The 27,193-nt window shown below is 35.0% G+C and overlaps 1 protein-coding gene across 30 annotated transcripts in view; it reads left to right on the top strand.

Annotated features, from left to right (window-relative positions):
- FIP1L1 (factor interacting with PAPOLA and CPSF1) overlaps positions 1 to 27,193 on the top strand; it is an 81,727-nt gene that overhangs the window by 10,696 nt on the left and 43,838 nt on the right. For 4 of the 30 annotated variants that reach the window (XM_043572641.1, XM_043572633.1, XM_043572638.1 and 1 more), the window contains 7 exons: positions 177 to 280; positions 5,155 to 5,219; positions 5,764 to 5,871; positions 6,333 to 6,463; positions 6,760 to 6,828; positions 15,021 to 15,130; positions 21,609 to 21,716. In XM_043572641.1, coding sequence (XP_043428576.1) covers positions 177 to 280; positions 5,155 to 5,219; positions 5,764 to 5,871; positions 6,333 to 6,463; positions 6,760 to 6,828; positions 15,021 to 15,130; positions 21,609 to 21,716 — 695 coding nt within the window. The remainder of the gene's footprint in view (positions 1 to 176; positions 281 to 5,154; positions 5,220 to 5,763; positions 5,872 to 6,332; positions 6,464 to 6,759; positions 6,829 to 15,020; positions 15,131 to 21,608; positions 21,717 to 27,193) is intronic. The other 26 variants (XM_043572643.1, XM_043572634.1, XM_043572639.1 and 23 more) reach the window with 7 other exon arrangements.

Raw genomic sequence — 27,193 nt, 5'->3', positions numbered from 1 at the left:
ATCCCATTTTATCATGTAAAACAAAAGTTATAAATGAGGTAGCAGTGCTATGAGATTATAACTTTTTTTCTCTAAAACTACTTCCAAAATCACAAAATGATTACTTTTTCACTTATTCATATTAGGTGTTGAGATGGATTATTGAATGTATTCTGTAATTGTTTATGTTGGTATAGAAAGTGACCGAGACTGAAGATGATAGTGATAGTGACAGTGATGACGATGAGGATGATGTTCATGTCACTATAGGAGACATTAAAACGGGAGCACCACAGTATGGGTAAGTTATTTTTAACTAACGATTACGTGCCTCAATGCAAGGTAGTGTGCTTATCTCGAACCAGTAATGGTTGATTCCATATTTTTTACATTTTTCCGTCTTACCGTGCAATGAAAGAACTTTTGTTAAAATTTCACCATGAGTTTCTAAAAGAGCAGATCTTAAAAGTTCTTGTCACAAGAAAAAAAATATATTACTGTCTGGTGACGGATGTTAACTAATCATTTTTCAATATATAGTATCAAGTTATTATACTGTACACCTAAAATTAATACAGTGTTGTGTCAGTTTTATCATGATAAAAAGAGATTTCACCATGAAAATCTTTCTCAAAGATAAAGTTAATTTATTAGGCAAATTACGTGGAAGCAGCTGTTTTTGATTTCTAAAATTAAAGTGTTTTTATAAATGAATTGAATACTACACATTCTTTAGTTAGAGTTAAAAAACCTTAAATTACAGTTTTCACCTACATTGTTCTTCCATTATATTATCCACAACTGTGTTTAGGTTTTTAATTTATTGTCCAGTAAAAATGGTATCAAAAGTGTTTCTTTTTGCTCCTCATAATGTATTTTTGAAGTTGTTCATTGTCCTGTAGACTTTTTAAGCCAATATGTTGTATCAAGTTTTATAGTCTATAAAACTAGATCAAGTGAATCGACTGTCATTAGCTCGTTGAGCACATAAAGAATCTTCCAGAAAAGTTGGAAGGGAATATATTAAAGTACAGAATGTGATTTTGTTATGGTGGTAGAATAAGAGTCCATATTTTTTCTGTTTTTTCAGATTGGATGTATAATGTGGTACATTAGGAATGCATTAGGAACATAAAACTTTCATTAATTGCACTGTAGTTCAGTAAGCAGCCTTATCTGGAATCAAGCAGTATATACATAAATACTTTTGAGTATTTTATTTCTATAGCAGAGCCATTTTGTTCAGTTATTTTAGGAGCTTAAAGGTAACTCAGTTATTGTTGTGGTCGGTTTCACATTATAATAAGCACTGCCTGTGTAATCTTAAAACTCTAGGGAGCAGGGTTGAGAAGAGACTTCTTCATATGAGGGGTAGATTGGTGTTCCATCTCCACTTAAAGAATTAGTGTTGGGCTTCTGTATAATGCTGATAGGCCTTTGCCATCTGCATTATGCAAAAGGAATGCTGTAATCCTTGTGTTTAGTAAATACTGTTACATAAAATTATTTGTATCTGCATCTATAGAACAATTAAAGCAAATGGTGAGGTGTTTTTTTTTTTTATTAACATCAAATTTTTGTTAGGAATTGCAGTCAAATGTTAAATGTATATAGACTCCCACAGTACTTTTTCTGAACTTTATTTCTTATAGCAATTTCCAGTTTCATGAAATATGGTTATTTTACCCATCATCTGGATTATACAATTTACATTTTGCTAGGTCTGCTTTATCATTTATATGAGTAAATGTGTATATCTCCATCTATCTATGCTTACACCCATTCTTCAGTTGATCTACTTTTTATGTTTTTTATGCATTTCAAAGTAACTTTTATAGATCTTTCTGAAGGGTATAGAACTTATTTAACCTTGATATTTCAAGATCTGTCCCTTGAAAACTGAAAGATCTTGTGAGAAAATGAAGTTTGATGAACATTTTGTGCACAGAATTTTCAGAAGCAAGTTTAAAGAGCAAATTGTATTCCGGGAACAATACTAAATGGATTTATTGTAAGCTGTTAGAAAGTACAAAATAGCATTTTTTTAGGTAACATACTTTTGTTACGAAGTTCATTTTCTCTAAGGTATGAAGGAAAGCAAATTAAAAAATTTTTTTAATGTTTACTTATTTCTGAGAGAGAGAGACAAAGTGCAAGCAGGGGAGGGGCAGAGAGAGAGGGAGACACAGAATGCGAAGCAGGCTCCAGGCTCTGAGCTGTCAGGCACAGAGCCTGACGAGGGGCTCAGACTCCCAAACCGCGAGATCATGACCTGAGCCGAAGTCAGATGCTTAACCGACTGAGCCACCCAGGCTCCCCAGAAAGCAAATTTTAGAGTAGGAATAATTTTTTTTTCTTAACATTTATTCATTTTTGAGTTCATTTTTGAGACAGAGACAGAGCATGAATGGGGGAAGGTCAGAGAGAGAGAGAGAGACACAGAATCTGAAACAGGCTCCAGGCTCTGAGTGGTTAGCACAGAGCCCGACGCAGGGCTCGAACTCACAGACCACGAGATCATGACCTGAGCTGAAGTCGGATGCCCAACCGACTGAGCCACCCAGGCGCCCCTAGAGTAGGAATAACTTAAGTCATATAGAGAAGTAGTTTCTTACCTTTGAGATTCATCTATCCATTTAATAAACAGTTTTTAAAAAGTTTGGCACTGCATTAATTGATGAGAATATGAAAAGTAATAATATAGTCCTTATTAGAAATAGTGAGGAAGACAGACATGTGAGCAAATACTTTCAGTGCAGTTTAAGTGCTAGAATAGAATGTACAAGGTGATTGGAAAGCTTTGAGAGGAGAGTTGCTAAAAAGCCTATGTATTGAAGAAAAAATCCTAGAGGCGGTAATATTTGAATTTGTTTGAATGATTCCTGAGACAGAAGAGGACTGATGATTTAGCAGGGACACTACTGCGATGTGGTGGAAGCCTGGCTTAGAGGAACATGGCTGGAGGATACAATAGATGGGAAAAAATGGTTGAAACCACTTTAGGGAATTAGAACCTTTAAAAGTTTATAGGCAGGTTTATAGGCAGGAATTAGAACCTTTAAAGGTTTATAGGCAGGTTAGGTTATGTGAAAAGATAACTAGCAGCAGTAGTTGAGATGGATTAAATAGAAATTGGTTGATATATTTGAGTTGTCCACAGGAGATGATAATGCAGACTAAGCCAGTGGCAGTAGTATAGGGATGGATGGAAAAAGATACTTGAGTGCATAATAAATAGAAATAACATGGTTGTGGATGCAGAGTGAGATAAAGGACTCAATGACTTAGAGGTTTTAGAGCCCTTAATTGAGTACCTTACCGTATATTAGCATGTGTGGGTAATGTAGGAGGAGTAGGTTAAAACACATTTTTTTTTATGCATTAATTTTGAAGTTCCTTTCGATATCCGAGTATGTAGGATCTAGCACCTAGAGAAGCCTGACACCTCATGGGAGGCTCATGGAAGGTATCATATTAGCTTAAGTGTAATTTTCCAAACAGCTAAGCTTCTTTGAACACAATGAATACAAAGCCTTAGTAGTTTTAAAAACAAAAGTGATGTTTCAAAGGCAAATGTGGAAGGGAAAGTAGCTAGGTAGGGAGCAAAGAAATTCATTTATTGAACTTAAGGTTAAGCCTTTTATAAATACTATTTTGTTTTATGCTTTAGCAATTCTGTAAGAAGACCATTGAGAGATAGTACTTGATTTTTGTGCATTTAACTTGTAACAGCTGGAACTTTTGTACATCATATATAGATAACCAAAAGGTGCTTTTGCTGTGCTGAATTTAGATTGTTGAAATGTAAGCAGCATGGGGCAGGAGGCATATTTGTTCAGTTCCTCATTCTCTTTCTTTAGCCTAGAGCCGTATTTGATGTATTGTTGGTGTTTAATCATTTACTATGGGAATTAATATCAATGAGATGATTGAAGCGTTTCAAGATTGTAATGGTAGCACTACCTGACCGTAACAGTTTAATTCGGGCTATTTCATACTTTTTGCATTTATAGCAGTGGAGCTTCATACAGTTACTTGAATATTTTATTACGCTTCCTTATCATTTTATTTTTAAGCAGAAAACAAAAATCATAGTGCTAATGTAAATTACCTAAGTCTCATAAATTTAGTACATTGGAGGAAAAAAAAATGGAAATTATTAGGCAGATCAGAAACAGTGAATCTTTACAAGTCCAGTTGCCTGAACTTGGGAGGGTAAAGAAGCAAATTAAATAACATGAATATTATGTGAGAAATATATCATTGAGAATATTGTCTATTATTTTACGTCTTACTAATTATGTAAGTCTCTTTCTGTTATTATATTTGATTTTCCTCCTCATGCAAGAATACATTATATGGAAAAGTTAGGGAACTGTCTGTAAACCCATATTACAGAAAATTTATACAAAGTCCATGAGGTCTTAAGTTACTTAGCCAAGGTTACACAACTAATAATTGACAAAACTTATATTTGAGCCTGGGGTCTGAATGCAGATTTTGTATTTTTTTCCTTTATCATGTGTATATTACATTTAAAAAGTATAGCTCAATAATTTTTTCAAATGTATACATTCATGAACCCACAACCCAGGTCAAGATATGGAACATTATTAGCATTCTAGAAATTTGCCTTTGTTTTCCCAGTCCTTAAACACTGACTACCACCAAACACTGTTCTGCTTTCACCCTAGATTTATTTTTAAATGTAATATAAATGAATTCATTTTATGGGTAAAAGTATTCTGTGGATATTTGGAAAAGGAATTATCAACAATATCAAATGTAGGAAGGACTATAAGGAGGTCACTGGACTCGGGAACAAAGTGGAGAAATTTCATTCTTGCATGATTGCTGTTATGTTGTAGGTGAGGAAATGCAGACAAAGTGATAGAGATGGATTTCCTCTTAGCCCCGTTTCTTGTGAAGTTTGTTACAGTGAGATACTTAGTGGCTGATAGGTTTTCAGATGAAAAACAAGTTGAGACTTTTAAAAAATATTTTTTTCTCTTATTGAGCAAGTGACAGACTTTTGAAATTAGTTTAGAACATTTTCTAAAATGTGTCAGTCATTAGTCTGTTTAGTTACTATGTGGGTGTATAGTTTGTTTGTACATGTTGAATATATTGCTGTTTTGTTTACATTTCTCAGGATAATTTTTATTTTGTTTTTAGGAGTTATGGTACAGCACCTGTAAATCTTAACATCAAAACAGGGGGAAGAGTTTATGGAACTACAGGTAAAACTTGTATTTGCAGCTGTATCAATAGGAAAATAAGTCGAATGTATGAATAGGTCATAAGTTGAGGTATTACACCTCAGTTAAAAAGAGCAGTTTTTCACCATACATCATAGAGGTGGACAAACTTTTTCCGGAAAGGGCTACATAATAAATATTTAGGCTGTGTGGGTCACAGGGCTCCTGTCACATGGTTGGTTTACTTGTTTTACAGCCCTTTAAAAAAGTAGACTTTTCTTAGCTCACAGGCAGTACAAAAAAAGTGATTTCAAACATGGAAGTTAGCAACTTCCTATTGGTACAGGAATTCCTTATAAGTAACAAGTCCCTAATCTCTCAATCCAGTTTATTTTACAGCTATTCCATAAAGTTTGATCTCGCTTTTTATTTATGCTAGTATTACTCTAAATGCTGTGTTTGGAACCTCTGCCATATTTAGTGGTATCAGTGGTAAAAAGGTGTCAATGATTTCTATTTACCTGTGGTGTCTCTCAGTTTTGTGCTGATAATAGCTCCTTCACCATTTTGTAATTGTATAAAATAGGAACAAAAGTCAAGGGAGTGGACCTCGATGCACCTGGAAGCATTAACGGAGTTCCACTCTTGGAGGTAGATTTGGATTCCTTTGAAGATAAACCATGGCGTAAACCCGGTAAGATTCCTGTGGACTGTATCTGTTTCGAAAGATTTTTAGTATCAACAGTCATTTAGAAGAGTATTTTTAATGTAATTTTTATTGTCTTAATTACAAGAGTAAGATGACCTATATTATTAAATCTTATTATTTGCATATTATTTTATCATGACACCATTTCTAAAGGAAATACGTTCCCCCACCATGATCATTTGTTTCTTAAGTTCCAAATATGAGTGACATATAGTATTTGTCTTTGACTAACTTATTTCACTTAGCATAATATTCTCTAGCTTAAAGGAGATACTTGTGATCAAAAATTTTTATAGTCCTATTGCTTTATATTAGTAATTGGGAAAATTAGAAGGGGTGATAAAATTGACGGAACACTAAATTTTTGTTTTTATAGTTTATATTTTGTATGCTGCATAAAAATAAAATTGAAATATTTATACACTAATACTATGTTTTATCTTTAGGTGCTGATCTTTCTGATTATTTTAATTATGGGTTTAATGAAGATACCTGGAAAGCTTACTGTGAAAAACAAAAGAGGATACGAATGGGACTTGAAGTTATACCAGTTACCTCTACTACAAATAAAATTACGGTAATTAGTAAATATTCCAGAATACCCCAGCCTTTTCTACAGTCCCAAATAAACTCCCCCAGATAAATCACTTTTTCCCCATAAAGGTGGTTAAATGCTATAAGATAGTTTAAAATTTTCATTCTTTTTATCATGTTTGTTTTTTTTCCCTTCCTTCCCTTTCAGAGTTTCATATTAATGATTATCTGATGTTCTTAGTTTCAAGTCACAGACTAGCTACAGCTAGTTTGTCTTTATGTGGCCTATCAATTAAAAATTATGTGGTATCTTAATGGGGAATATGTTATTTAACTTAGGCCGAAGACTGTACTATGGAAGTTACACCAGGTGCAGAGATCCAAGATGGCAGATTCAATCTTTTTAAGGTGAATTTTAGTAAATTATCCTTGGTTGCTCTCATTTTTTTGTTCTTGAGTCTGCTCCCATACCACTACTCAAGGGATGAGGTTAAAGTGGAAATAGCTACCTTTTTTCCAAATCTTCAGCTTCCTGGTGACTTACAAATTTGCTGATTGTTGTTTTATCTCCACTTTGCAAGCATGTGAATTTATAGCCTATTATACTAACATATGCCAAGTAAAACTATTCTTGCTGTATGTTGTGATTTTATTTTGAATTATAGTGTATGTTTGCTTGTAGGACATAAAAGTTCATGCCGATAGGCTAAGCTCTCAGTTCAGATCATGCTTTATCAGAATGGGAGAATTATTTTCCTAATTTTCTTTTAAAAAATGATAAGGAAGATGGCATACTGCTTATTATCTTTATGACACTAAAATCATTGGGGTAACGTGTCTTAGAGTTTGAGATGTCTCAAGAAGCTTGGCCGTTTTAGAGAGTCTCTAAGAAAGACTCAACAGAATAGGATAAAGCCATTGATGTGTAAAATTAATAACTTAAAAGGATTAGGTTTAGGTAGGGACTTGCAGGTTGTTATTACCACTTGGGTATCAAGTCTGAATTCTGGCTTCTCCATTCCATATGATCACAGACCCAGTCCAAAGAATAATACCGTATTTTCATACTTCTGCAATACACAGCAACCTACAAACTTTTCTCTAAAATACCTGATTGTGTACTCTTTTTTCCTTTACCTTAATTCTTAGTTCTTGATTCTTGTATTGAACGACACTGGAATGAAGACTGGGAGTGGCTTTTAGATTGGGTTGTGTACTCAGGGAACTTTGTGGGCAGGAACTTTCCTGTGATCCTTTTGGGACTGCAGCCCTGGCACCAAAATACTGCCTTATGCAATACATGTGCTATATCCGCAGATGTAGCCGCTCTGCTGGACACAGTTCTGTGTAGAGAATTTAATTTTAATTTACATCCTACTTTGGGTAAGTATTTGGTTCTTGTTCTGCTGTAAATCTTTTGAAAGTGTGTGATGATGTCTATTCTATTTTAAATGGCCATCCGGTTCTTTTTGGTGCTCTCTTCTTCAGGGATTGAATATATTGTACTTGATTCCAATGAATAGATAGGAAAGCTAGTTGTCTTGATGATGAAATAGTTTGTTTGCAGTGGTGCTTTTTATTTTTTTCTAACAAATGAAAACAAGGTGCCTTTGTAAAACTGCCAAGTTCTGTATACTTTGTCTTTTTGCAGTAGACTTCTAAAACTAAGGAATAAAAAGAAATTCCTAGGGGCTGGTCTCTCTTTTTTTGAGAGAGAAGGAGGGAGAGAGAATGAATCTTACGTAGGCTTCATGCCCAGCGCAGAGCCTGACTCTGGGCTCAGTCTCACCACTGTGAGATCATGACCTGAGCCGAAATTGAGTTGGATGCTTAACCTACTGAGCCACCCATGCACCCCAAGGTCTCTCTGTTTTTTTTTTTTGTTGTTTGTTTGTTTGTTTTTTAAGTACATGTGCTGCTGAAGTGAGCACTAGAGGCTGGTCTCTTCTTGGAAGTGTCACCATGAATGAGTTTTTAATATACATACGGTCTATCAACATTGTTTTGAAGTTTCTTTGGGTTATATGAGAGGGAGGGAGGTCATTGTTCCATTCTCATTCATTTGCTTCCAAAGGAATAAGCGTTTGAATTTGATGAGTATAGTTTCATGGTTTTATTTGCCTTGATAATGGGCATTAAATATTTATTCATCTGTTAGAAATACTGATTTGGGAACAGGGTGTATATTTTAATAATGTGTATGGCTCACATTTTTTATGCATATTGTGGTCTGTAGGATATATTTTATTGATGTTGCTCAGGATCTGCAACTACTGGTTATATGTGAGTGTTTGGCATTTTCAGGCCACAATTTACTTGACATTAAATTTCAGATGAATTGCTGTCACCTTAAATAAAGAAATATCATTGTTCAGGTTTTTGTAGGACTGTTATTCTTGAAAAAGTATGAGTTGTTTTTCATTATCTATCCTGCAACTCTGGAGAATACAAAAAATATTATAAGGATGTAATTGGTATCCCAAATATGCAGAGGCAAATTTCTTAGGTATTATTAACATTGAGTGTTTATATATAGTTCCATTCTGTTTCTGTGTTTTCTTAAAAGGGTAAAGATGCAGTGTTAGAGAAGCATTTGCCATTCCATTTTATTTTATTTATTTTTTAAAGTTACCTGCTTTTTTTTTTTTAATGTTTATTTTTGAGAGGGAGAGTGGGTGCACGTGTGAGCGAGTTGGGGAGGAGCAAGGAAAGAGGGAGACAGGATCTGAAGTGGGCTCTGCTCTGGCAGCACAGAGCCCGATGTGGAGCTGGAACTCACGAACCATGAAATCATCACCTGAGCTGAAGTTGGACACTTAACCGACTGAGCCACCCAGGTGCCCCAAAGCATACGCCATTTTGATCAGAGCCTTGTGAGTGTGGAGAACACACACAAAAAAGTATTGCGGATGAGGAAATGGCTTGGTCAAAGAAAGAAACTCAGTTGAGTAGAAGTGGATGAGAGTAGTATTTAAGAAGTTAGCCTGATTGGATGAGTTCTTTTCGGAATGGAATAGAAGAGAGATTGCTTTGTGAGGTGTGGTTCAATTCTAGAAGGCCTAGAAACAAGGAGGATGAGTTGGAGGAATTATTCCCTGTTTGTGAGCATGAAAGTGACATACAAGTAATATAATTTTGGAAGTGACCTAATAAGTAACAATTCTGGCAGCAGTGTAAGGTTGAAAAAAGGAAGTCTAAGCTCTTACCCATTAATCCACTGTTTGAACTACAGTTATTAGGATTGGTGATTGAGAAGGAAAAGGACTTCCCCAATTTTCCCGTTACGTCTGAGCACCTCTAATGTGCACAGCACTGTGCTAGATACCATGGGAAAACAGACTCTGTATTTAAGGAGCTCATGGTCTAAGCGATGTGTACGTATGAACTAACCATGATATATTGTGAGAAATGTTATGTTAGTGGTATTATCAAAGTGCAGTAGGGAGTTGAGAGGATAGAGTGGATTGTCCTATGATACAGAGTCTAGAAGGATTCAAACATGATAACCGGAAGATGAGTGAGTTTTCATTAGAAGATGGGGTGTAGAACATTGTAGGCAGAGAGAGCAGTATGAGCAAAACCAGATAGCATGAATGGAGAGTTGGGGTAGATGAGAGGTATTACAGGAGAGAAGCTTAGAAATGGCAGAAATGGGGCACCATGATAGGAAAGACCTTAATCTGAAACTAGTCTACAGACATTTGTGTAGACAATAGGAAGCCATTTGAAAGTTCTTGAGTAGAATAGTGTGAGCAAATTTGGTTTTTAGAAAAAGAACTTACAAGTGTTCTCTAGAATGTAAGGAGGAGAAAAGGAAGTCAGAGACCACATACAGAGCATTTGCAATACTGTAGAAATGAAATGAATAAGGACCAGATCTTAAAGTAGTGAATGAACAAAGGGGACAGATTTAAGAATCATAATTTAAATTCTTTTCATGTCTACTGCAAAGATACTTGTTTCATCCTTGATCAACTGAGAAATAAGCAACCTACCAGCCCCTTTAAATTTTTGTTGGTTTTTTTTTTTTTTTTACTTTCTTGTTAAGTAAATTCTCAAACATTAACAAGTAGATAAAATAGTACAAATGAACCAAGTAAGTACAAATGAACCAACAAGTAGATAAAATAGTACAAATGAACTTGTTTAAGTTCATATTTGAGAGAGAGAGAGAGAGAGAGAGACAGCACCACATGAAAGTGGAGGAGGGGCAGAGAGATAGGGAGAGAGAATCCCAGCCCGGCTCCATGCCAACAGCGCAGAACCCGAGTGGGGCTCAATCCCATGAACCATGAATTGTGAGATCATGACCTGAGCCGAAATCAAGAGTCAGACACTTAACTGACCGAGCCACCTAGGGACCCCTTTTTTGGCTTAATTTTTGTTTTTCAGTGAAATGAAAGGAGATGAAGTTTAATAGAAAAATAGTCACTTAATTGGTTATAAAAGCAGTTGTGTAATTTTATAATTCGGAGTGAGGGGCAAGGGAAGAGTGACTAGTGGGAATGGGTTACATAGTATGTGTGAAAAAAAAATTGACCACAATCTTCTCTTAAAATATTTTTATGTCTATATGTGCACACACATGCATAGATGATTTTTTTTTCCTCTGTGTATGTATAAGCTGTGTTTTGAAATTTCACAACTATGTGTCTGTTATTGTCCATTATACCAAGCATTCATTTGTACCCTTTTAATTTGGAAGCACGTATCTTTCATTTCTGGGATATTTTCTTCTATTATGTTTTTTACTTTCTCTCTGCTTTCTAATGTCTTCTGGGCCTCCTATTCAAATATCGCACTCCTTTTTTTTTTTTTTAATTTTTTTTTTAATGTTTATTTATTTTTGAGGGAGAGAGAGAGGAGACACGAAACTTGCAGCAGGCTCCAGGCTGTAAGTTGTCAGCACAGAGCCCGATGTGGGGCTCAGACTCATGAACCTTGAGATCATGACCTGAGCCAAAGTCGGATGCTCAACCTACTGAGCCACCCAGGCACCACCGCCCCCCCGCCTTTTTTAAAATTCCTTTTTAATTAAATATCGGACTTCTTATACCGGTCCTTTAATTTTCTTTTCTCTTTTACTTTCCACCTCTTTGTCTTCCATTATCTGGGAAATTTTTTCCACCTTATAACCCTTCTGTTCACTGTCATTTCTGTGATTATATTGTTAATATTCAAGAAAATTTTTCTTTAGTATTTAACCTTAGTGTCCTGCTGTTGTTCATGCATGCAGTGATATAGTGTTTTTTTTTTCTCATCTGTCTCTCAAAAGATATTTGTGTTGATGATACGTTGTTTGTTTCATTTAGATTTTCCTGCATAGTGTGTTTGTTGTTTTTGGCCTTTGACTGACTTTTCTCAAATGTTTGTTGGTCCTTGGCCATTCACTCACAAGGGAATGGGCCACTCAAAAGGTGATTGGGAACTCTGAATATGAATAAAATCTGGAAACTGGAGTTGTCCAGTTGCTGAACCTTTTGGGGTTCTGCCATGAGAATCATAGTATCTTTATTTTCTTATTGCTGACTTAGGATTCAGGTTTCTTTATTCTGCTCAGTCAGTTACTATCTTTTCATCTGTTTTCAGAGTCCCAAATTTTATTGTGTTCGCAGTCTTTTTGTTTTTGTGGGTTGAAACAAAATTTTGGTAATTTATATGGTTTGCTACTTTTCCTTTTTTACCTTAACATTTATGTGGCAGATGCCTTTCTGGGTTATTAAAGTTTTTTGATAACATTTTAAATAGTTGCATGATGCATTATTTGGGTGTAGCACACAACAAATTTCTTTTTAGATATTTTGTTTGGAAGGTTAACCTGTGAAGGGTAGCTGAAGGAAATTTCATAAAATAATTTAAGTTTTGGTACATTGGTAGCATAATTTGGGTAAATATTGAGCTTCTCAAGGTTACAGACTTCAGTCAAACTTTTGTTTGGATATGTAAGACCTGACATGACTTTGTGTTTAGAGAACCTGTCATGGTATCTTACAGTCATTTCTTAAAATATGAGATCATATTAAAAAATTATCTCATTCTGGTTAAACAAATTCTGTCTGTAACCCTGAGTGCAACATCTGAAGAAAAACAAGTGGATGCAAGTTGATTAGGAGACTTGCTAAAATGGGAAGGACTTTCAGAATTAGTAAGAGTATTTTACAAGGAAATAAAGGAGAAAAGAAAACTAAGAAACACAAGCAATTTTTACATGTTTAAAAATGTACTGTCTTCCTGATGTCTTTTCCCCTGTTGTAAATAATTTTTCATCTTTGCTCTTTTTTTTTCATCTTTGCTCTTTCTTTTTTTCCCTCCTCTTTTACTTCTTCAACTCTCTTCCCATTCCCCTCCCCAGTTTTTAATTGAGCATTGACTATGTTAGGAAGCAGCTCTGACTTAAGTAGGGAGGGGAGGTGAGCATTATAGACCTAGACTTTGTGATCTTAGAGTTTTTCTGACTTAATGGGAAAAGTCGTGATTGATTAGATAATTGGGCCAAAACTCCATGTCCTGTGAAAGACTTTGAAGTGACATTTAAGGTGAATCCCAAAGTCAGTCAAATAAAAATATATACTGAAAACTTATTCCAGGCACTGTTTTTAGGTATTGGGATACAGATTTGAATAAAACCTAAATGCAGTATAAATCCTTGTAGTCCATGATAAGAAATTTAGGTTTCATTCTGTTTGTGTTGGGAAACTATTAGAGAATTTTGAGCAGGAGAGAGACATGAGGTGATTTACACTTTTAATAACAGTGCTTGGCTGTATACAGGGGATAGATTTTTTAGAGGTAAGGTCAAAGCAGAGACAATTCAGTAGAACAGTTGAGAAGTGGTAAGTTTAACCTGGGTTTTAGGGGTGGACATAATAAATGGTTGAATTTGGTATATATTGTAAAGGTACAGCTGACATAGGATTGTCATATCTATTGGATAATTCCTGGGATTTTTTTTTTTTTTTTTCTCTTGAGCAACTCAGTCGATGATGGTACTATTTACTGGGGAAAACTTGGGGAGAATCAGAATGGGGGATAGTAGGAAATCAGTAGTTTTGTTTTGACCACAGTAAGTTTGAGTTGCTTATTAGATAGATAAGATGTTGGATATAAATTATTGGAGCTCAGGGGAACAGTTGAGACCATACTGTCAACTCTCAATATTCCTGACATGCAGGAAGAATAATACATTTCTTTTTCTGTGTTCTCATAGCATTTTTATCTCATAGATACTTTTTTCATAGCATTTATTGTATTGCTCTAGTTGTTTATGTGTCTGTCTTGTCCCATGGCCTGAGATTTTGTTGTATTTCTCTCTGTAATCTCAGCTTCTGGTGAAAGATTTTTAGATAACAATAGATATTTAATGTTTGATGAGTGAACCATGTTTTATTTCTCTTGTCACCACATTCTGTCAGTTTACCTGTCAAGTGTCTATCAAATCCATTTCTTTCTATCCTCATTGTCTTAGTGCTGATCCTCAGTCATCCCTCATTAGGATCTGGGCCTTTTAAATGAGTTTTTTTAATGAGTAGAACTCATTTTCAAGTAAAATGTCCGTGTAAAACCCTAATTGTATGAAGACACCAATTGTGGATTAGGTTCTGTGGTATTAATAAGAGATCTGATTTTAACGACTCAAATATATTCTTTTTCTCATGTAATGATTACGTGAAAGGTAGATAGTTTCTGGAATTGAATCAGTGGTTTGAGTGTATCAAAGTGTCTGAGGGTTTCTTGGCCTTTGTCTCCTGGGGAAAGAGAATGATGCTGAATTTAGACTGAACAGTAGAATTTAAGTAGGGCATAAAATATGGTGTGATGTTCTTCAAGTGTAGGGTAAATGTAGTTTGTTTAGATTTAATAAATGATGATTTAAGATAGGCAGGTGAGTATAAAAGCAAAAGAACATAAAGGAAAAATTTCACCAGTCTAAAGGAGTATGACTGGACCATACTCAAAAGATCTGATAGGAGTAGAAAGGATGGCTCAATATGGGAGAAATTATGGAGTAAGTAGATAACTGATTTGAAAGTCAATATGAAGGAGGGAATAGAGGTTATTAAGGAAACAGCCATCAAGCTTTTAAGTGTGCTGAACTGGCAGGACAGTGTACTGTTGATGATGGGGAAACAAATGGTATGGAAAGTTGTTAATATTTACGTTGGAGCAAATCACAGTCTGAATAGAAAATGGTCAGAATGGCGAAAATGGCCACTGGTTGTTTTCTTAGAATGGTAGTAAACATAGAAGAGGAAAATTCTTCAAGGCCTTTCTTGAACTTTGAAATGTGGGGTCATAACCATGTATCTTGGGCTCATTTGTGGCAGTTTGAGGGAATTTATGAAAGGACTAAAGAGTTAGAGCTTACTAGACTTTTAAGTAACATTAATGTGAACTTGTTAATAGTTGGAAACATTTTGATTCCATAATCCATCTTTGGTGCCTTTCTCATAATGCTGTTCTAAGATAAGGTAATTTTATTAAATATTCAGCAACAAAACATTCTTCATATTTAATTTAAAATTAGATGTTACAAATTTATTTTAATACCTGTAGTATATTTGAGTGTCCTATTAAATAAGCTAATAACCCTTTTTTTTAAGGTACAGCAAGGACGAACTGGAAATTCAGAGAAGGAAGCAGCACTTCCATCTACAAAAGCTGAGTTTACTTCTCCTCCTTCTTTGTTCAAGACTGGACTCCCACCAAGCAGGTTAGTTAGACAATTAATAACTCCATTTATTGAAGGCATTGGTATCTTCATCTTGTATTAGTGCTATAAAATGTAAAAGCGCTGAATATTCTGTCAAAGAACATTTCACGTTGTTTTAATACAAAATGAGTTCTTTGTGAAAAACTCTTCTTGGTGCCTTCCCATTCAAAAAACATTTAGGTGAGCAAGAAATGAAGCATGGTATATAGTTACACGTCCGTAAAAAAGACAATCTTACATTCAGGAGAGATGGCAATAACAATGGTCTTGCTGTTTTCTGTGCTTATTATTCTTACATAAAGAATTATTGGACTTCCTAAGTCTAGATCTATTGGCCTAAATGTGTTTTACAGATTTTAGTAAAAGATGGTGGACATTTCAGCCTGGGCAATCTTTCCAATTAAAACCACTTTCTTTTCTTTCTTTGGTTTATTTTGATAATACCTAACTTTAAGTTCCACAAGGTACCAATTGTAAGAAACAAATGTGCTGGCAAATGTCCTTTTAATTTAAACATGACAAATGGTTAGCCTGTTACCAGGAAAATGGTAAAGGATAAACTGAGACTAAGGAAGTTTGATGTTAGCAGTTTAATTTTGAGTTAGGTAAAGATGACTTAAATCAGGTATTTCTCTGGGCCTGAAACAAGTCAGTCACCAAGCTGTTACTCGTTCTCAGCCAGATCATTTACCTTTTGCGTTACTTGCTTAAATTTATTTTATACAGTTTTCTGGTTTTGTTATTCTGCAATTTTGAATTGCTATAAGAGATTACATTTCATAATATACAAGTGCAGGAAGAGCCCATATGGGAACATGTGGTTTAGCCTTAAGATAAAGATTCTTGAAACTTTCAGCCAAAATTAAATGTCACAAAGCCATCTTGGATTTTGACTCTCTTCTCATCATAACAATTATTAGTCATGGACATTTTCAAATATTATTTAAATAAATGCAGTCTCATAAAATGTTTGGCTAAGAAGTTATGATAGCTAAGGAATACTGATTCCTTTATTATGTAGTCTTCTTTTGCTTTTTTTTCCTATTTTAAAAGAGGTCATGCTCATTCATTGAGTTTATCGTGTTCTGCAGTAGAGAAGGATGTGAAGAGCTTGGACTCTACAGCCAGACTTCTGGGGTTCAAATTCTGGCTCTATTGCTTACTAGCTCTGTGTCCTTGAGCACATCCCCTAATCTTGTTCTTTCATTTCCTGATCTGTAAAATGTAATAATAATAAGACATCCCTCACAGGGTAGTTATGTATATTAAATGACTTCATTTATGTGAAATATTCTGGAAAAATAATACAGAAGTAATACTCTATAGATATTTGCTAATAAACTATTTAGGAATTGGTAGCAGGATTGCCCCCTCCATCAACCAACCAACCAACCAACCTACCAACCTTGGGCCAGATTTGTAGGGCATTGTACCGTTATACAGGCTTTGGCTTTTCCTATAAGTAAAGTAAATGGGGTGCCACTGTCAGAGTTTGTGCAGAGGAATGAAATTATCTACTGTAGGTTTTTTAAGTCTTCATTGCTTTATTTAAGATCAGACTACAGAGAGATTAAGGGCAGAAGCTGAGAAGCCAGTTAAGAGGTCGTAACAGTGATCTAGTCAAGAGATAATGGTAACTTGGACAAAGTGGTTGTGGTGCAGATGGTGAGGAGAAGACAGATATTGGATACATTTCAAAAGATGTAAAAGATCTTTTACATCTGAAATAGAAGAGACTACGGGAGGAATGCTTTTTTTGGAGGGAGAAGACCAAGAGTTCAGTTTAGGATATACTAAAATTGAGTTGTCTATTAGACATATAAGTGGAAAATTTGCATAGGAAGTAGATCTATGGATCTGCAATAGAGGGAAAAGGTATGGGCCGGAGATAGAAATTTGGGAGTGATCAGTGTTTAAGTAGTATTTAAATGAAGTTGTGAAACTGAATTTGATTGTAAAAGAGGTAAGTATCGAAAGAAGTGGTAAGAGGGACAGAGCCTTGGGGCATTTCCTTGCAGGTCAGAAAAATAAGAATGAGGGAGGAGATCCATACAGAAGAATTACTACTGACATAGGAAGAACACCCAGTGTAGTTTCAAAGTAGAAGAACAATTAACTACCAAATAATACTGATTGGCCAAGAAGAAGAGGGCTGAGGATGACTTTTGGATTTTATTTTAGTTACTTTTTTAAGATTTTATTTTTAAGTAATCTCTACACCCAATGTGGGACTTGACCTCACAACCCCAAGATCAAGAGTCGTATGCCCTACTGACAGAGCCAGTGAGGCGCCCTGGCTTTTGGATTTTAAAACATAAAAGTTGCTGGTGGTCCTGACCAGGATCCTTTTTAGTGGTATAAGGTGAAGATTGAAAAAAGACTTTTTTGGAGTGGATTCAAGAGAGAATAGGAGAGGAATTAGAATGAGAAAATATGTATAACTTCTTTGAGAATTTTTTTCTTTTTACTTTTGAGAGGGGCAGAAAAATGGAACAGTATCTGAAGGGAAATGTGGGGTCAGGAGGTTCTTTTTTTCTAAAATGAAAATTACAGCATGCTTGTATACTTACGAGAATGAGTTACTAGAGGGGAAGTTGATGATTCAAGAAGCAAGAAGGGACAGTTGTTAGAACAATGTCCTTAAGATCAGAGGGGACGGGATATAATGGGGGGGGGGGGGAGGGAAGCGGCGCAGTTAGCCTTAAAAAGGAGATGGGCAGTTCACTCAATAACAGGAGAGAAGGAGGGGGTGGGTAGGTAAGATAATGATGGGAGTCGGTTTTTCCCAACAACACAGGATGCTGACTTACCTGGTGGATGTGAGGATGTAGAAGTGGGTGTTGAATGTTTGACAAGAGGAGAAATTCTGAAATAGTCATTTAGAGGTGTGTGAATAAACTTAGGGGAAATGAGTCAGATTGTAGCCAGTACTTGGAGGGAAGTGTGCTGTCAAAAGAAGACTTTTTTTTTTTCAAGATAAAAATGGCAACATTTTTATATGCTGGTGGGAACGAATTAGTGGAGTAAAAAAATTGACAAAGGGAGAGAGACTGTACATTTCCAACTTTTCTTGAAGTTGATGGTTATGTGTTTAAAATGAGACCAGTAGTCAGCTTGCTTGGATGTGTTTGTCTTGCCCTTGCCAGGTATTTGTATGTTTATGAAGACTAGCTAGTGGGATTTAATATGAGTTGTGGTTATACCAGGCAAATATGACAAAGGTGCAAGGAAGGTGAGAGGGTCCTTGAGAAAGTGATTATAATGATGGACGGCCATGGACTGCAGGAGAGATGGAGAATAGTGGCAGGAAAGGGTCGGTAAAAAGGTAAAGAAATGACAGAAAAGTTAGTCGATCTATCACTACTACCAAAAAAAGTGGATAATTGCTACCATAACCTATAGAAACATGCCCAACATGTCAATGTTGTCACTTTCTTGATACAGAGAACAGTACCTGTTTTTCATTAGGAAAGTTTGTTTTCTGGGTTCCTCTTCACTTGATCAAAAGCACACTTTTGTTCATTGTGAAGTATTTCCCTAAATAAATACTTGTGTTTTTCTGTTTTGGTCTTTGTATTTATGGAGATTAGAAGGACCTGTGTGAAAGTAAAATTTTACTGACTTTAGGGAGTAGACAGCAAGTGCCATTTAAGACATAATAGAGACTGCCCAACAAATAGTAATGAGCTGTACTACTTACTGACCTAACCACTGTATTGCCTTTGTTTAAAATCTTAGATTGCCTTACTAATGTGTAGATGACTATTGGTATGTTTGCACAGAACTTTTTTTAAATGGATCTTTGTACTTTATCGATGGAAATGCTGGGTTTCTAACTTTCTGTGTTGCCCAGCAAATTGGCATACTTAAGTAAAATGTTAATATTTAATATATCAGAATGTTTTCCTATATCTTTAAAAGTTTTCATATTATGTCAAGAATGTACAGCTTGATAAATTTTCACAAACTGAACACTCATGAACATTGAATATTATTCACCCCAATTTATCATTTATTAACATTTTGCCATATTTGCTTTATAATTTGCCCCAAATATTTTCCTTTTTGAATCATTTGTTAATTGTAAACATCATTTTTTAAGAACAAGGACATTCTGTTATGTAATCTTAGGACACAGTTAATCAAAGTGAGAAAATCTTACAATGAGCCAGTATGTTAATATACAAGTCATAAATTTTGCTGATTATTTCAATGATGTCTTTAATGGCAGTTCTTTCCTTGATTTCGGGTTCAGTCCAGGGTCATTCATTATAATTAACTCTTTTATCTCATTATTGTATCATCTGAGACAGTTTCTCAGACATTCTTTGTATTTGTTGACTCTGAATTTTGAAGAGTGCAGTCTGGTTGTTTTGTAAGTCATCTCCCTCAATCTGAGTTTGCCTGACGTTTCCTCTTTATTAGGTTCAGGTTTTGCTTTTTGGGCAGGAAACTACATATGTGATGTTCTGTCCTCAGTGCATCAGCCTTGAGGTACATGATGTCATTTTCCCCATTTTTAGAGATGATAACTTTAATCACTTAGTTGTAATGGTGTTCTTTGGGTTTCTGCACTGCAAAGTTATTGTTTTTACTGTTTGTATTTAATAAATAATATGTGAGGAGATGGTAAATATCCTGTTTCTTTTTTAAACTTCCCAAACTTTAAAATCCCATTGTTGATTTTTGCTTTTTCCCGTTACTACTGTAATGACTGTAAAATACTGATTATCTAACTCTGTTATTTCTCTTACATTAATTAGCTGGCATTCTTCTTTAAAAATGGGTTTTCCCACCTCCTCCACTTATTTATTATCATCTAGACTCATTAATTTTTATTTTATATGTGAGAGAGTGTATTTGTTGCTTATAAATATGGTTTATTTGTATATGTAGTATATAAACTATATATACTACTTATATACTGTAATTCATATCGATGCTCAAATTGTTTCAGACTTGCTTCATCGGAGCCTCTTCAGAGTGGCTCCTGTGCCCTTTTGACATGTCCCCATCATGTTTTTTGTTTTGTTTTGTTTTGTTTTGTTTTTGAGGATTTTTTTTTACTTTCTAGCTTTACCAAATGTTCCATGCTTATCTTGTACTTCCTCTGCCCCTCCTTGGGAGCAGCCAGGGACTTGAAAGCACCTTGATGACTTTTAATGGGAAATGATGATTAGAAACCAAGATCTTGGCACCAGTTATGCTCATTGCTGTTGGAGTGTCACTGTTTCTAGGCTTTTTCCGCACTCACGGCTGGGAGAAAACAACCAATTTCAATATAAAATTGCCTTATGTATAATTTTAATCATTCATCCTTCTTTTACTTCACATTTGACACCACAGATTTCTACTTCCCTTTCCTTAATCCAGATTACATCTCTGTTTTACCACATTGAGAACCTATTTCCCAACAATTTCAGTATATATACTCTTTGCTTCATCCTAAAATACACTCAGAACAGATTAGGACTTCTGCACTTACCATTGCAAAAACCAAACCTATTAAATAGAATTCAAGATTTCTTTGGAATTTTTTTTTTTTTTAAGATGAGAGTATGTAGTTAAAATAGTCAGAAGTTTCCTTTAGAGTGGTTATATTAATCACGTAAAGTATTATATCCATTGTTTCTGTTTGTATTCAATATTAGCTTTTCTTTTTCTCCATGTTTATTGACATTTTTTTGCCAATGTAAAACTTTGAAGAGAGTCCCAGGTACATTCTTTCCCCTGCTTCTTTCACTCCTGTTAATAATTAACTTCATTGTGTCTAGTTTCTAGTTTATTCTTCCTTTGTTTCTTTTTACAAAAATAAACAGATACATAAACATACATTTTTTTCCTATAGAAAACTTTGCTATTGAAAGAGTGTCTTATTAGTCTTTTAAAGGACTGGCAAGAGTGTAAATAGCTGAACTTTCTATGGAGTATTGTACTAGGGATATAATTAACTTTCTTTAGAATGTTATTTTGAAAGTAACTTTGAAATGGAATTTTTATGAAATATATTTATTTAGTGTAGGTTTTTATAAGACACATCAGAGTGTTACTTTTAACTGCTACACTAACAATATTTGTACCTATTGAAGAGTGTAGGGGAAAAAAATCTCAAAAGTTTTGAATAAGGTTTTGTGAAACCGTGGAAGTTTATGTCACTCATAAAAGCACAGAAATTTATTTCTTGATAATATCCTGATAAGCCCTTGGTTCTTTTCTTATTTCTGCATTTTGACATACTATTTTGAAAAAGATTTCTGAAAATATTCTAGAGTTACTAAAATGTTGATAACACGTTAATATTTAAATACCTACTAGCGATTTTAGTACCACAGAGAGTTGAAGAAAATGATACGATAGGAACATGCTAAAGGACTTTAGAAAAAGCATGTCAAAAAAAAGGAAAAAAAAAAAAAGACAGAACAAGGGGGGTCAGAGACAACAATATGTAAGAAAAAACATAGAAAATTTATCTCGCCAGAAACAGCACCTCCTCTCAGTCTCAGACAAGTACTGCCTCCAGAAAAGCCAATTCCAGCGTTGGGAAGTGGCAGGACCGATATGGGAGGGCCGAATCACCTGACCTAAGGTAAGGCTGTTTTTAAACATTGGCTACTCCCTGATGTTTAGGTCATCAGTGTTGTTTTGTTTATTACTAAGATAAATTTTGATTGGATTGTACCATATTTTTGCCCCCTCAATTATGCTTTTTTATTACAGAAATTGAGGGTTTTAAAAATCATGAGTCAGGCCCTATCAGCTCACACCTTCCCTCTTCTCTCTCTGACTTTTATACTACATTATAAATTGTGTGGAACCATCTAATAGCTCAATAAGCGTTTTTTTTCTCCCCACTGCTGCAGGTTTCTTTCTCATATCACACCCTATTAAAAAATCACTGGGTGTTTCTCTTTGTTGAATAAAATTTAGCCTTCTGAGCTAGTATTTAGAACCTGTAAAATTGAACTGCATTGAATCTTTCCAAACGTTTTATCTCAACTATAGTGCATAAAGCAGCCATTTCATTGAGTCTACCAGCTGTCTTAGGAAGTATTAGTATTTCCCTTATTGTTGCTATGCTTTTACTCCTGATCCCCCTCTGCAGAATTCTGGTCTGTATTCTAAATCTTACACTTACAAAGCGTGCACCTTTGGATGGATACTGTATACTCTCTGAGCCTGTAAAATGGGAATCATAATTTCTATCTGAAGGGATGTAGTAAGAAGCAGTCATGTCAGGGTATGACAGTGCATTTCCAATAGTAATCAATCTGAGCAATTATAGTTTGCTTGACTTCGAAATACAGAGTTAGATACCTCCCTCATTTACTATTTAAAGTTTTAAACGATGGTGTGGGGGTGGTATTTTGTTGGTTTTTGTTGTTCCAGCATTTTAAACTTTCTTCCTCGGCAGGTTGATGCTCTTACATTAATGTGCTTTTAATTATTTTCATTTATAAACTTTTAAATATGTAAGTCATGGTCAGATATCTTTGATCATAACACCTAAAAGAAAAGCAAGGGGAGGAAACAATCAAATTTTTATTTTTTTAGATTTCCTTTTCTTTGGGGACTTCATTATATATTCTTCATGAATAGTAAGAATTTCTAGTCAGCTTGGCTTTGATAGGATCTCTTGTTAGGAGACAATAAGCTTAGTCATTCTCAAAAGTGGCTATTCACCTCAAAGTCAAAAATATTTTGACTTTTTTAAAGAATATCCAAAATGTAAGTATAGTAATTGATTCAGATAGAAATATATTACCTATATTCTTAGAATAGTATCAATTGCATGTGTTGGCGGTTATAGAATGAAAATTTGCATATCTTCCTGTTATTAAGTGCTTATTGACCTTTTTTCATAGGATTATATGATATTAATCTTAGGAGTTTTTCTCTGATGTTTGTTTATTTTGAGAGAGAGAGAGAGAGAGAGAGAGAGAGAGCATGTGTGTGCACAAGTGGGCAGAGAGGGAGAGAAAAAATCCCAAGCAGGTGCTGACAGTGCATAGCCCAACACAGGGCTTGATCTCATGAACCGTGACATCATGACCCGAGCTGAAATCAAGAGTCGGATGCTTAACTGAGCCACTCTGGCGCCCCAATCTTATTTTTTAAAACTGGCATTCTTGAAGAACCAGTAGAAATTTCAAAAGAGTTACTTTAAATAAAGAAAAGTTAGATCTGATAAGTGTGGCGTGGAGTCTATGAATCTTTTCACATTTACTATTTCTGTGAAATCCCATAGTGTAAGAAGAGTGCTGCTAATATAATTTATGTATAATAACAAACTTGGTTATTATAGCACACAGTGCATAGAGAAACTCTAGATTTATACTTATTTAACCTGGTCAGCAATCTTGGCAGTCTGTTTACTGATCCCCAAAGGGCCAGATGATAAGAGCTTTAATTTTCATCATTGTACTATTGAAACGAATCAGTAGCCATCTTTGTATATAAAGAATAGCTATATTCTTAAACTTAACAGCAGTTTCATGGCATAAGTACTGGATTTGGGTATTAGGTTTAGTTTTGTGCCTGTGTGAATTTAGGACAGTTCCCTAAAATCTCTAGGCCTCTGTGTCTACATTTTTAATACGACAGGGCTAGACTGTGTTATCAGGAAGGTCCCTTTTAATCATGAAATTCTTTTTTTCTGGCTAGTCCCTGGTTTACATGGAAAAGGAGATCTAAGAAAGTAGGAAATCTGCCCAAATTTATGGCTAATTAAGAGGCAAAGTCAGGGCTAGAATCCCTGGTTTTCTGCCTTTTAATACTTGCAATTCAGGCAGCTTGATTTTCATAAGCAAAGGCATAGATATAGTTAAGTCACTTCGTTTTAGTGTAATTTAAAACTTTGCTTTTGTTTCTTTTGCTACTTTAGTATCTAAAATTCCTTTTATATCAGTCATTTGACAGAATGTTTTGCTTAAAATAGTTGTACTTTTGATATAATGGTTTATTTCTTAAGATAAGTAGTTTATAGAGAAAATAATAGTTCTCATATCTGAAATAATACAGCTCAGTGTTTGTACTTTTACTTGCCCACCCCCACCCCCCAATAAAAGATGCTTTGGAAACACAGAAAAATCCCATTCTGACTTTGTGATCAGTCTTAGGGAATATAGGTAATAGGAAATTTGACACTATTTTCAGTACGTGTTTTGTGCCTTTGAAAATTCAAAAGAAAAAAAAAACTCTAGTTAAAGCTACTGCTCTCCTTTTGAATGATGTATGTGTGTATGTATATATATGTACACATACATACACACACTTTACAGCATAAGATAAAAAAATGAGATTCTACCCGTTGTAGTTAGTGTAACTGAGGAATGTGTTTTGCTTTGTTTTGTTTTTGAAACATGGCATAAATCTCTTTGTAAGAGCACTTAAACGATGATTGAAATCCTTTTTATAAGTTACTGTGTTTGGAGACTCAGGACTTCTTATCTCACATATATTCCTGTTAATACAGTATTTTTCCAACTTTGGTTAATAGTAGTCTTCATAACTATGTAGCAAGGGCATTTTGTTGGGTGTGAGTTTTGTTTTATAAATTCAAATTTGTGACACTTATTAGGCCAACTAGAAGAATGAAGCAGTTTTAATGAACACAGAACATTGAAATTGGCAATAAGGATGATTGCTGTAATCTTATCCTAATGTCCAGTTTGTGTGTTTTGTTTTCATTTTATAATATTAAAATCTGTTAGGTAAGTAGTTGCATATTCTAGGTTGTCTTAGTAAGCTTGTTTTTTCATATCATGGCTTTTTAACTGATTCAGACTCTTGAAAGAGGAAAAGTAAAAATTGCTTAATCCAGAATTACTAAAATATTTAAACCTTGCACTTCTTACAATAGTCAAACATAAAATGTACAATAAAACAATGTTAAATGGACATTCAGTCTAAGATTGACCTCTTCATTTGTTCTTGCACTGCTTTTTATGTCTTGGTGAAATAATGTACTGGAAAGATGTACCTGTACCTTCATGGCATTTGAGCACTTTGAATGTGTATTGCTTGTATTATGTAGCTTGTAAGAATTTATGTGATTGGACATATGAAGGCTTTTATTTTTAAAAATTCCCTGTAGAATATCTTTCCCTACATTTAAACAATAAAATTAAACATAAATATGGTAGGTAAAGCTTTATTATTTCAAGCTCTGCACAAGAGTGAGTAAATTTGGCTTTCCTAATGAGCACATTTATGTGCTCTACTGAGTCAAAGTTTAGCGTAGTTCATCTTTAAGTGTTTAAGGTCTTTGTTTTTAAGATAGCTTGAAAAGTAACAACATTTTAAGAATTCAGTCCCCAGAGAATTAGCATGGAAAACACTTAGTAGAAGAAGTAGAATTTGGAGTCATACCTGAGCCTGAATCTTGGTGCGGCACTTTACTCACAAAAGAGCCTTTTTCCACAGCCGTGAAAATGAAACTAATTGGACTTATACCAAGTACTTGTGGATTAAATGGCTTCTAAGGCTGCAAAAGAACCTGTTGCGGGGCACCCAATAATGTTAGTTCCTTTTGCATCTCTGCTCCCACTGTAGTCTCTTTCACTGTAGTACTATTAGAGAATAAATTATGTGCTCTGAAAACAGTTTTAAATTCTCTAATTTTTATGTTGAACATACATTATTTTTCAACACAGGATGTTTGATTAATCTTCACTTGAAAAATAGATTACATTTTCTTCATAAACTGTATATGCTTTAGAGAAGATTATTCTTGTAACGGTTGAAAAAAGTATTGAAGTAGTACTGTGTGAGTCCATGAAACTCACAATATCAGTATAAAAATATATATGCAACGAATGATAGTCTTACTTTAATTATCAGGCCTTGGTCAGTGCGACTTTATATTTATTCAGTAATAGGGAGATAAGTATTGGTTTTTATCAACTATAAATTCTTTCTAGAAGAGAATACAATGTAAGTGTCTTCCTTGGGCATGTCTTTAGTTGTGGTCCTCAACTTTGGCTATGTGTTGGAATTACCTAGGGAGCTTCAAAAAATTATGGATGCTTAAGCCCTAGAGACGAAATTAAATTGTCTGGTGTGTACTCTGGGCATTGGGATTCTTGAAAGCTCCCAAGGGCGCCTGGGTGGCTCAGTCAGTTAAGCATCTAACTTCAGCTCAGGTCATGATCTTGCATTTCGTGGATTCGAGCCCTGCATTGGGCTCTGCTGACAGCTAAGAACCTGGAGCCTGCTTCAGATTCTGTGTCTTCCCTCTCTCTCTCTGCCCCTCCCCAACTCGTGCTCTGTCTCTCTCTCTCTCAAAAATAAACATTAAAAAAAAATGAAAATAAAAGCTCCCAATGATTCTGATGTGTAGGAGACATTGAGAACCATTGATTGAGAGATCGGATTCTGGCTTGACATAAAGATTAAAATGAAATGTTTAGTGACCACCTTGGAATTTGAGGTAAAATGATAGAGTTTGCTTTGATGGGCACTAACATTTGCATTGCATTTTACAACCTCATAGAACTTTCTTTTTTGTGAGTCTCATTTAATTTATTATATTTTGCCTCTTTGAAAGTCTTTTTGTTGGTAACCAGTATCAAAGGTATATCACGCTTTTTCTTTTGCATATAGATTGGTAGATAGTATATTTGTAAAATTGGAAATTGGAATCCTGCAAATGTTATTTTCCTCTTATGTTATTCCCTCCATTTAAAATGTCCTCCCTTCCCATCCTGTGTGGCTAAATTCATTCCTCATGTCTTTCAATGCTTCTCTTTCCTAAAGTAGCTTAAAAGATGTTATACCAGGGCACCTGGCTGGCTCCGTTGCTATGTGTCCGACTCTTGGTTTCTGCCCAAGTCATGATCTCATGGTTTGTGAGTTTGAGCCCCACATCAGGCTCTGTGCTGACAGTGAGGAGCCTGCTTGGGATTCTTTCTCCCTCTTCCTCTCCCTCTCCCTCTCCCTCTCCCTCTCCCCTCCCCCCCCCCCCCCCCCCCCCCCCCCCCCCCCCCCCCCCCCCCCCCCCCCCGTGCTTGCTCTCTCTCTCTCTCTCTCTCTCAAAATAAACTAAAACAAAACAAAACAAAAAAC

This window comes from Prionailurus bengalensis, chromosome B1, assembly GCF_016509475.1.
Source record: "Prionailurus bengalensis isolate Pbe53 chromosome B1, Fcat_Pben_1.1_paternal_pri, whole genome shotgun sequence".
Classification (NCBI taxonomy): Eukaryota; Metazoa; Chordata; class Mammalia; order Carnivora; family Felidae; genus Prionailurus; species Prionailurus bengalensis.
This window is presented reverse-complemented; position numbering and strand designations above follow the sequence as displayed.